Here is a 12,371-nt window from a genome sequence, read left to right on the forward strand (position 1 = left end):
ACTAAGAGCCAGATGGAACACACAAATATGCATCCGGATTTGCACTTTGATCTTATCCGAAAGGCCGAGAAGCGATGCAAACGGATTTCCAAGTCGGATAAGCGAACGCGGCCGCCCCTGAGCCGCCCTCTCTCTCTGACCTTTTAGGCGCCAAGGGAAGAGATGGGAGATGGGGGGGGACCGCCCTCAACCTTGTCTTCTATCCAGGGTGGGTAGATGAATTTATTGGTGTTTATCTCCATATTCCATCCATTCCTGACGTTCTCCATCCTTTCTATCCCTTTCTCACTCCCTTCCTTCCTCATTCCTTCCCTCCTATCCCTCCCTGATTCCCTCCCGTCCTCATTCTATCCCTCCTATCCGTCTTGTAACGTCAGGGGTGACTTCAAAATAACATTAGCTGAGTAAAATATACCTTTATTCATTGATGTACATAAATATCGACATTCATCTCCCAGCATCACCCACGTGACTCATCTCCGGGTGACTCACCTCATCACGCTTCATGGAAACTCATGTTACTCATGTCATTAATGAGCTGGTTCTGAATTGATTCGAGATTCAGTTAGATGAGGCAGTTAGCTAAGTGGATTAGGGAACAGTTGAGGAAGACAGTTGAGTAGTACACGTCTTGGAGGAGGGGGGGAAGGATGAGTGATGGACAGGACGAGTGAGGTAGAACTGAAGGACCAAGCGTCCCGCTACGAAACCCGTACATCTTTCTTCAACCACAGATGACTAGTCTACATTCATTAAACAGTTAACGAGTTTAATAAACGTCACAACCTGCGGTTGTTAGAGGGTTGTAAACAACCTCAACGAGCTCTTAAACTGTCCAATAAATGCATTTTGAGCCGCCATCATTGAGAAAAGATCTACAGGTTTCGTAAATGACGACTTTAAAGTGTTTGATAGAATTCTAGCCTTGATCTATTGGTTCTATTTAGTGTTACAGGATACAGCTGTAATGGGTCTACCTTCCTCGTCACCTTCACACAGTCATTACAGTGGTTCACTATGTATATATGTATATCATACATACAAGAATTATACATATTTACAGTACATAATAAATGGTATAAGAGAAAATGTGTAAAAATGTTTTTAAACGTGACTCGTGACCCTTAGACCTATGTGGCCTTAACACATGACTATGTGGGCCTCTATATGTGGCCATAACACATGACTATGTGGGCCTCTATGTGGCCACAACACCTGGCTCTGTGGGCCTCTATGTGGCCACAACACCTGGCTCTATGTGGCCACAACACCTGGCTCTATGTGGCCACAACACCTGGCTCTGTGGGCCTCTATGTGGCCACAACACCTGGCTCTATGTGGCCACAACACCTGGCTCTATGTGGCCACAACACCTGGCTCTATGTGGCCACAACACCTGGCTCTATGTGGCCACAACACCTGGCTCTATGTGGCCACAACACCTGGCTCTGTGGGCCTCTATGTGGCCACAACACCTGGCTCTATGTGGCCACAACACCTGGCTCTGTGGGCCTCTATGTGGCCACAACACCTGGCTCTATGTGGCCACAACACCTGGCTCTGTGGGCCTCTATGTGGCCACAACACCTGGCTCTGTGGGACTCTATGTGGCCACAACACCTGGCTCTGTGGGCCTCTATGTGGCCACAACACCTGGCTCTGTGTGGCCACAACACCTGACTCTATGTGGCCACAACACCTGGCTCTATGTGGCCACAACACCTGGCTCTATGTGGCCACAACACCTGACTCCACACCTGTCAGTGAAGGACTCTACGTGTTCGTAATGTGGATGTCGTAAGTGAAATCAGAAATCATGTATTTAATTATTCCCAAATATTTCTTTTGTTGATCTTGAAACTTAATTTTTACCTTAATTTGTGTCTTCTTAATTTATTCAGTAAATTTATATGTTTAGAATCTATTTATATATTTATTTGTAAATAATTCATTAGTCTATTTGGCATTTTGTTTTTTTTATTAAATAATTAATTTGATTTAGTAGCAGGCAGTAATGTTATGATAGGGATGGAATAATGAAATATATGTTGATGTATATACATTATTATACATATATATATACATATATATACATTGATATATATACATTGATATATATACATTATATATGCTCGTGTTTCAGCTATTGGGTCCCGACTTTCAATACTCATTCGAATAGTATACATGTTTCTGAGCCTTTTGGGATCTCATTACATTTGAAATGTTATATAGAGCCTGACTCTATTACCTCAATTCCTTGTTGATTATTTTTGTCCACTATGATACTAGGAAATATCTTTCTAATATCCCTATGGATCGTTTATGAATACATGCCTCTGAGTCTCCTTGTTCGTGCTGTTCTATATTAAACTGTCGTTTTTGGCCCTGTTTCCCTGAGTATTTTATGTATGGTGATCAAGTCTCCCATGTTTTATGTGTGTGTGTGTGTGTGTGTGTGTGTGTGTGTGTGTGTGTGTACTCACATATATATACTTACGGGATCAAGCTTCAGCTCCTTAGATTCCTTTACCAAATATCAACATAGATGTCTAACTACCAAATAACTAAGGGTAATCACAGGTGTTTAACTAGCAGATAATTAAAGGTAGCCACAGGGGGGTCTAACTAGTTAATAACTAAAAGTAGCCATAAGTATCTAACTAGCACATAATTAAAGATAACTACAAGTGTCAATCTAATAACTAAAGATAACAACCGGCGTCTAACTAGCTAATAACTAAAGATAACCCCAAATGTCTACCTGATAACGAAATTTAAGCAATGGACCTTCTGAATCAAAATTTTTTACAATTTACAGGCAAATTGGCAGTTACAATATTATTAAAAAGATACAAAAACTAGTTATGTAACGCCTTAGTTTGACGCCAAGTTATGGAGCCTGTACTTGAGTTGAAGATCATTTCTAAAGCTGACGTGAGAATATCATTCAACTGGGTTAATCTAGTCATGAAATTATATACTTCCTGTCCCGGGGGGGGGGGGGGTCATTTAGGGTCACGAGGTCACATTTAAATACTCACATATAACACACACACATTGTCAATTACATGTACCAAAAAAAAATCACACAAAATCACAATTTAGAGCTTACATTATCGCTTGTTTCGTTACGCAATGTTTTTACGATTAGCAAGATGTTGTTATTGGACATGAATTGTTTGTTAGTTCATTTTTATTACAAAATATAAATGTGTCGATGGTCCGGGATGCCAATATGAATGGGTACTCCTCTAGAGTGGATAGGTACTCCTCGAGGGAGTGTAAGTTCTATACACGTGTGTTTTCTTAGAGTCTGCCCTTCTCGAAAAGAAATTACGCGGCAAAATGTGTCCCGTTTTCCCTAAGAGAGTGTGCCGTTCAGGGCAGTTCTTAGTGCTGTTGCTGCGGCTGTTGCTGCTGCTGTTGCTGTTGCTCCTGCTGTTGCTGCTGCTGTGGGTGCTGCTGTTGCTGTTACTTGTGATTTGGATGAGGCTGCAATCGCTACTGCTACTGCCGCTACAGTTGAAGTCATCGGGGCAGCTCCAGCAGCCCTTCTCGCCCGTCTTCCACACTGTAACTTTCTTCTCGAAGCAACTTTCCGGTAATGAGATCGTTGCAACTTTTCTTTCTCGTGGCACCGGATGATTGGCGACACTTCCCACCAGCCAGCGAAGGCGGCAGTAGTCGAGACTTTCCAAGGCAGTGTCCAGGAGCTAGGCGAAGCTACGGTTGCTTGGAGGAGTAGAGCGAGGGCCGCCAGTGCCGCCAGAGAGGTCGACGCTGCCAGCCTACAGGAGGCGGACTTTCCGTGCTGCATGGCCGCAGGATATTCTTCTGGGGAGAAGCACTCGGTAATACATAGATCCTGGACATACACAGTAGCGTGTGTATGCGTGTGTGTGTGTGTGTGTGTGTGTGTGTGTGTGTGTGTGTGTGTGTGTGTGTGTGTGTGTGTGTGTGTGTGTGTGTGTGTGTGTGTGTGTATTTACCTAATTGTGCTTGCAGGGGTTGAGCTCTGGCTCTTTGGTCAGAGATATGGGTATGTGTGTGTGTGTGTGTGTGTGTGTGTGTGTGTGTGTGTGTGTGTGTGTGTGTGTGTGTGTGTGTGTGTGTGTGTGTGTGTGTGTGTGTGTGTGTATGTGTGTGTAAGGTCTATTTCTGCGGCATGTATTAAATCGTCTATTGTGTTACTGTAACATCTATTATGCTATTCTATATTGTATTTTTGAGTCTATCGTGTTACTGAATTTTTTTGTAGTCTATTGAATTATTCTGGATTTCATTGAGCCTTTTTTTTTACATCTTTTGTATTACAACATCTATTGAGACTGTTTATCTATTGTATCATGGAATCTATTCTGCAATTGTTATTTAGGCTTCAATTGTAGTTTTATATGTGTATATAATGCTTTTACAACGTCTATTGTAGTATTATGTTGTATATTGTATTACACGTATACAAGGATTATCAAACTACAGTTTTACAAAAATAGTTTAGCCCTTCAGTCATGCAATTAGGTTTAACCACCCTAACAGCTTAACTATTTACCATACTCTTTAGTGACAGAGTTCTTTAATTAACGCAAACCTCATTTAATTTAAAAAACAACTACATTTCATTTTAAAATAAAAAAACCGTTAAAACCGTTAACGAGTTCAAAAAGAGTTGGACCGTTGCTGTAAATGAGCATCAGTATTTTTATTTCACCCAAGGTAATTTTTTTTCTTGGACAAAGAGAATTATCAATAATGTTGGACTGTGTCAATTCTGTAGAAATTTGGGGAAATAAAATTTTTATGATACTGACTTGGGAACCTTCAGATGGAGGGCCAGGTGGTTCGTGGTTGTGTAGAACCAGCTGGCTTATGGTCCTATATAGAACCAGCTGGCTTATGGTCGTATATAGAACCAGCTGGCTTATGGTTGTATTAAGAACCAGCTGGCTTAAGGTCATGTTATAGAACCACATAAACTGAACCACAAATATACTCCCAGCTTCACATACGTAACCACTCAGCATTCTTCACCACAAAATACTTTAAAGCATAATGCTACAGAGCTTTATTAAGAATTTTCTAATTAAGGAGTAAATATACTGGCTTCCATAAGCAGGGAATTAGCATGCATCTTACTGGGTTATGGTTTGGCCAGCGTTAATTGAGTAATTATCGTTAAATTTGGGGGAAAATTGTGATGGAAAGTTTTACGTGAAGAGATATTCTCAGTCTCTCTCTTTCTGTCTCTGTCTGTCTCTCTCTCTCTCTCTCTTTTTCTCTTTCTCTTTATCTCTCTCTCTCTCTCTCTCTCTCTCTCTCTCTCTCTCTCTCTCTCTCTCTCTCTCTCTCTCTCTCTCTCTCTCTCTCTCTCTCTCTCTCTCTCTCTCTCTCTCTCTTTCGTGGTAGTGTGGTGATGATGGTGGTAGTGGTGATGGTGGTAGTGGTGATAGTGGTTGTGTGGTGATGGTGATATGGGTGATGGTGATAGTGTGGTGATGATGGTGGTAGTGGTGATGGTAATAGTGGTGATGGTGGTAGTGGTGATGGTAATAGTGGTGATGGTGGTAGTGGTGATGGTGGTAGTGGTGATGGTAATAGTGGTGATGGTGGTAGTGGTGATGGTGGTAGTGTGGTGACGGAGATAGTGTGATGACGGAGACAGTGTAGTGACGGCTGTAGTGTGGTGATAGTGATGACACAGTAGGGGGGACAGTGAGTGTTAAGCGGCCCTCACCATTAAGGATATGCACCAGGATGGAGGCAGGCTTGGTGTTGGATGGTGCACACGTGTAGTTACCAGAATGGTGACGGCTGGCACTCGTCACCATCAGCACGCTGGTGTGGTCATCACTCTCCACCACCACACTCTGGAATGGATAGTGAGAAAGGACAATGAGCAAGGATAGTGAGAAAATGAACTCCAGATAACAATCATGAGAACAAAATATCTCCCACTCTTTCAAGAAACACAAATGATTGTTCCCGTTGTCAGGGACAGGAAGACTGCGCTTATAGCTTACCCAGTTCCTCCAGAGGTCAACTACACTGACCCCTCTTCCTCCCCCCCCCCACCCACAGGTTACCTGTCTCTCAGGTACTTATTATACTGCTAGATGAGCACCGGTATTATATGAAAAAGAAATGTGCACGAATTTCTTATCTTAAACCTGTGTCCTTTGGTTGTGAGGCGAGGACGTAGACTACTGTGGTTCAGAGACCCCTAAATAAACAGATACAGAATTGTTCTTGAAATTAACATTTTGTTTTTATTGTAATACACACACACACACACACACACACACACACACACACACACACACACACACACACACACACACACACACACACACACACACACACACACATACACGCATTACCACCGCCATACAGTTTTCATTTTACGTACTTTTAAACACTCCATTCTTTGCAGAACTTAAAAGTTACTTTACAATTAACCTTTTAATTAAACAACATTAATACACCAATTTAGTTAACTTTAATATTATACGTGATAATGATGTTAGTGTAGGTTCCACGAGGTGTGTCCTCAGGGCAGGTGGAGAGAGCGAGGCTCCAGCAGGCTAGAGCTGGCTCCAGAATGCTCCAGCAGGCTCCAGCTGGATCCAGCTCGCTTCAGAAGGCTCCATCAAGCCCCAGCCGACTCCAGAAAACTCCATCAGGCTCCAACAGGCTTCAGCAGGCTCCAGCAGGCTCCAGCAGGCTCCAGCTGGCTCCAGAACTCTCCAGTAGGCTCCAGCAGGCTCCAAAAAACTCCAGCAGGCTCCAGCAGGCTCCAGCTGGCTCCAGCAGGCTCCAGCAGGCTCCTGTATGATATCCTCAGGATGGTCCGTCAGGCACGTCCGGCCTCTCGTGCTGGTAAAGTAAGACTCTCACCTCTCCTCAGGACTCTCCTCAAGACTCTCCTTAAGACTCTCCTCAAGATTCACTAACTTAACATATTTGACTTCCTCACTATGCAAAGTGGTCATTGCCTCTCGTTATTTCTAGTCATAAACAATATTTTCCAGTTAGTGTTTGACGCTCAAAACAATACTTAGAGTTATGTATATTCAGTCAATAAACACACACACACACACACACACACACACACACACACACACACACACACACACACACACACACACACACACACACACACACACACTCACACACACTCACACACACACAGGCGAGTTCTTAATCAAAACCTATTTTTCAGAGTTCCAGCATTTTTAGGGTAGTGATATGTAGAAATCTTTTCCAGTGTTTGTGAGAGATTTGTGGCAAGTTTTGCGTATAAGAGGAGCAGCAACACGCTGTTTTTGTGTGTTTGTTGAATGACAATGTTGAAAAAAGGGGGTTTTCCTGGCCTCATTTGTGAGGTATTGAGGTATTGAACTTGCTGTGAGATATTATAATATAAATTATATTATTTAAACCTTATATAATACTAATAATAAAAATAACAACACACACAGAAATCCTAATAACGTCATATATCAAATGAATAAATATGATATATTCCCCTGAGCGCGTCTAGGAAAATCCCGTGCATAGGTTCGAACCCTAACCAAGGCTTTTTGTGGATTTGTTCAATTATAATAATCATTAGAGAAGGGTTCAAAACGGGCCGCAACGTCGACATTTCCTTTCTTATGTGTGTTGGGTGTCTAATTCTGGGTTGCTGTAACTTGTCTCTGTAATCAATTGGCAAGAAATATGTATCCCACAGCTCCCTGAAAGAGGAGAATGTATATTACAGCAGCATACAGATCTGTAATGTGTGTTACAAAGACCCAGCGAACCTATAATCACCATCACATGTAAACTAGCATCATGAAGGGTCATTAGAGGTTTACAATAGGCTCCAGCAGGCTCCAGCAGACTCCAGCAGGCTCCAGCAGGCTCCAGCAGCCTCCAGCAGGCTCCAGCAGGCTCCAGCAGGCTCCAGCAGGCTCCAGAAGGCTCCAGCAGGCTCCAGCAGGCTCTAGCTGGCTCCAGCAGGCTCCAGCAGACTCCAGCAGGCTCCAGCAGGCTCCTGCCGGCTCCAACAGGCTTCAGCAGACTCCAGCAGGCTCCAGCAGGCTCCAGCAGGCTCCAGCAGCCTCCAACAGGCTCCAGCGGGCTCCAGCTGGCTCCAGAAGGCTCCAGCAGGCTCCAGCAGGCTCTAGCTGGCTCCAGCAGGCTCCAGCAGACTCCAGCAGGCTCCAGCAGGCTTCAGCAGACTCCAGCAGGCTCCAGCTGGCTCCAGCAGGCTCCAGCAGGCTCCAGCAGCCTCCAGCAGGCTCCAGCAGGCTCCAGCAGGCTCCAGAAGGCTCCAGCAGGCTCCAGCAGGCTCTAGCTGGCTCCAGCAGGCTCCAGCAGACTCCAGCAGGCTCCAGCAGGCTCCAGCAGGCTCCAGCCGGCTCCAACAGGCTTCAGCAGACTCCAGCAGGCTCCAGCAGGCTCCAGCTGGCTCCAGCAGGCTCCAGCAGGCTCCAGCAGGCTCCAGCAGCCTCCAACAGGCTCCAGCGGGCTCCAGCTGGCTCCAGAAGGCTCCAGCAGGCTCCAGCAGGCTCTAGCTGGCTCCAGCAGGCTCCAGCAGGCTCCAGCAGGCTTCAGCAGACTCCAGCAGGCTCCAGCTGGCTCCAGCAGGCTCCACGCACAATCAAGACAGTTTTTATACCACGAAACATCTGAATGTCTTGACAGAGAGATGATGATGGTGAAGATGATGACGCTGATGAAGATGCTGATGAAGATGCTGATGGGGAAGAAGATGAGGTTGCAGATGAGGGCGATGATGGTGAGGTGAGAGAGAGAGAGAGAGAGAGAGAGAGAGAGAGAGAGAGAGAGAGAGAGAGAGAGAGAGAGAGAGAGAGAGAGAGAGAGAGAGAGAGAGAGATACAGACCCCAGCACCATTCTCAGACTCGTAGTTGATCATCTCAGCGCCCCGATACCAGAAGACGTAGGAGAGGGCCTCGGTGGTGTGGTGCATGATACACACCAGACGCAGCGTCGAACCCAGCTTCACGTGCTTCTCTGGGGCTCCCAGGATCTCCGCCTCCGCCTCTGGGGGTTCGAAGGGGCAGAGGGACGTTTAGAAGGGAGAATAGGAAGGTGGTGGTGAGAGAGAGAGAGAGAGAGAGAGAGAGAGAGAGAGAGAGAGAGAGAGAGAGAGAGAGAGAGAGAGAGAGAGAGAGAGAGAGAGAGAGAGAGACAAATGAATCATATATAAATTCCAAGTGGAATATAATCTGCAGGCGATGAGACACAATAACGTGGCTGAAGTATGTTGACCAGACCACACACTAGAAGTTGAAGGGACGACGACGTTTCATCGACTTGAGAATGGTCCAGGACGGACCGAAACGTCGTCGTCGTCCCTTCAACTTCTAGTGTGTGGTCTGGTCGGAATATAATCTTTTGTGAAGTTTTTTATGTATTTCTCTGTACATGAAGTGCAGATCTAGCTCCAGGGCCCCGACTCGTAGCTCCAGTACTCTCACGTACTTGCTGTTGAAGTGTATTATGGAATGTTAGCAAAAATAATGTAAAAATATATGAACACATAATGGAAAAGTATGAATGAGTAATAAAGGAATTAATATGGACTCGTGCATAAATTCAATGAATAGTTAACTCAGTCTGGCAATATAATTAAAACAGATTATTGGCAGCATATTTGTCACAACAACATCAATAAAACAATCATTCATTCGATTCATATTAAAAAAGTGTTTGTGGCTAACTACATTCCTGAGCAGTGAGCCTTCCGGTGGTTGGTTGTTGTGTGGTGATGGTGCAGTCCACATTGTCTCTCTCTCACACACACACACACACACACACACACACACACACACACACACACACACACACACACACACACACACACACACGCACACACACAGTACATACACACACACACACAGCCTTAGACACAGTACCCCATAAAAGGCTGTTACAAAAGTTGGAGCAACAGGCAGGAGTAAAAGGTAAGGTGCTCCAGTGGATGAGGGAGTATCTAAGCAACAGGAAACAGGGAGTAACGGTGAGAAGGGAGACATCAGAGGGGCGAGATGTCACCAGTGGAGTCCCACAGGGCTCTGTACTTGGACCCATCCTGTTTCTATTATATCTAAACGACCTTCTAGAGGGTATAGACTCCTTCCTCTTAATGTTTGACGTTGGACGTCAAAAAACGGACGTTGGCCAGCATACTGGCCAACGTCCGTTTATCCTACAGAGACTTGGACAAGGGCCAGTCATTCCGGGTGCTATATACAACGAAGGTGAGACACCCTCTTAAATATGCAGCACCAGCATAGAACCCCTGCCTGAAAAATGGACAAGGGAGAAACTATAAAGTTCCAAAGACAAGCAACGGGGCATTTGTTTTGAGCTGAAGGAATTGAGCTATGAGGAAATACATTATAATACACGGATCACAGGGTGATTGTGACAAATACAGGGTGGCTGTTACATGTATAATACAGGAAGGTTGAGGAACGTATTATACAAGGTGATTGTGGTTAAAGTTTTAGGCGCCAGAAAGAGGACGGGTGAAAGGTGGTTAACACACCCAAGGCACCGAGCGAAAATGGGTCCAGGACGGACCGAAAAGACGAGGTTTGGTCACCATACAAACAACCAGATTGTTATGACCCCGCGGTCTGCACCGAGGCTCAATATGGCGACGACGGACAAAATGGCGGCAATGGCTCGTTCTGGCTCCACCAGGATTACATATTTGGTTTTTAATCCCAGGATTTTGAGGGGAGGAAAAGATTCGTGAAGAAATCTCTATGACCCCAGGGTGGTGGGGAGCCTCGATCGGGAACTCATAAAGAAGCGGTGTGTCTCATAGATTATGAGGCAGGGAGTTGTGAGGAGTTGTGAGGAGTGGGGTTATGAGGGTGTTGTGAAGAGCGATGAGGCGGTTATGAGGGTGTAATGTGGGATGGAGCTGTGATGAAAGATACAAAAGGAAGGGAAAGCTATGAGGGATAGGCTTTGCATGAGGGATAGTGTGAGGGATGGGGGGGCCAATAGGTTGGTTGGTAGTGAGGTAATTATGAAGAGAAAGATTTAAGTTTGACTTAACACTTTCTTTATTGATTTTAAGCCAGTGTGACTACTTAGCACTTGTAAGGGATATGAGGACCAGGAGCTGGGATATGAGGACAAGGAGCTGGGATATGAGGACAAGGAGCTGGGATATGAGGACCAGGAGCTGGGATAAAAGGACAAGTCACTGGGATATGAGGACAAGGAACTAGGATATGAGGACAAGGCACTGGGATATGAGGACCAGGAGCTGGGATATGAGGACCAGGAGCTGGGATAAAAGGACAAGTCACTTGGATATGAGGACAAGGAGCTGGGATATGAGGACAAGGAGCTGGGATATAAGGACAAGGCACTGGGATATGAGGACAAGGCACTGGGCTATGAGGACCAGGAGCTGGGATATGAGGACCAGGAGCAGGGACATGAGGACGGGGTGAAGGAGCGGTGCCCAACCACTTAGACCAACGAGGAGTCGAACCCCGAAACAATAAGATACAAGACGGCCCGCTAGCAAGAGACCAGAAGGAAATGATTGTGAGGGATATGAGGTGCTTCTGCCCCCCCCCCCTCACAAAGTCTCGTGAGGGGGGGAGGGAGAAAGAGGGGGGTTGCAGGGGAGGGTGTTAGGAGGGGGGAAGGGGGGCATAACCCCCTCCAAGACGCTAAAAGCATTCGAATACTTTATCTGAAGGGAATTATTAGTATCCACCATTAAGGAGGTTCGGGGTATACTGCTCCTGGTCTGCCCGGTCACTCCCCTCAATCTCAGCATCTCTCTCAGGGCCAGGAAGAGGTAGGGTGAGGCAGGGTGAAGGGGTCAGTAATCACCCTAGTGCCCCCCAGCTCCCGCCTACACACACACTACCCGCCCTCACACTAACTTCACCAGGGAGCAGTAATAAGATTAAACTTGGTGTATGTGTAGCGGAGTGAAGAGGAGCCGGCCAGGGTGTATAGCACCCAGGGTACACAGGGACCAGGGTGTATAGCACCCAGGGTACACAGGGACCAGGGTGTATAGCACCCACGGTACACAGGGACCAGGGTGTATAGCACCCAGGGTACACAGGGACCAGGGTGTATAGCACCCACGGTACACAGGGACCAGGGTGTATAGCACCCAGGGTACACAGGGACCAGGGTGTATAGCACCCACGGTACACAGGGACCAGGGTGTATAGCACCCACGGTACACAGGGACCAGGGTGTATAACACCCACGGTACACAGGGACCAGGGTGTATAACACCCACGGTACACAGGGACCAGGGTGTATAGCACCCACGGTACACAGGGACCAGGGTGTATAACACCCACGGTACACA

At 46.0% G+C, this 12,371-nt stretch overlaps 1 protein-coding gene across 2 annotated transcripts in view; it reads right to left on the bottom strand.

Annotated features, from left to right (window-relative positions):
- Positions 1 to 400: 400 nt before the first annotated feature.
- LOC123744869 (uncharacterized) overlaps positions 401 to 12,371 on the bottom strand; it is a 61,476-nt gene continuing 49,505 nt past the window's right edge. The window contains exons 6-8 of one of the 2 annotated variants that reach the window (XM_069311714.1): positions 8,889 to 9,049; positions 5,732 to 5,864; positions 401 to 3,831 (exon numbers count right to left, since the gene is read on the bottom strand). In XM_069311714.1, coding sequence (XP_069167815.1) covers positions 3,362 to 3,831; positions 5,732 to 5,864; positions 8,889 to 9,049 — 764 coding nt within the window. In that variant the 3' untranslated portion in view covers positions 401 to 3,361. Of the gene's footprint in view, positions 3,835 to 5,731; positions 5,865 to 8,888; positions 9,050 to 12,371 lie in introns of both variants that reach the window. The other variant, XM_069311713.1, reaches the window with a different exon arrangement.

This window comes from Procambarus clarkii, chromosome 70, assembly GCF_040958095.1.
Source record: "Procambarus clarkii isolate CNS0578487 chromosome 70, FALCON_Pclarkii_2.0, whole genome shotgun sequence".
In the NCBI taxonomy this organism is placed as follows: domain Eukaryota; kingdom Metazoa; phylum Arthropoda; class Malacostraca; order Decapoda; family Cambaridae; genus Procambarus; species Procambarus clarkii.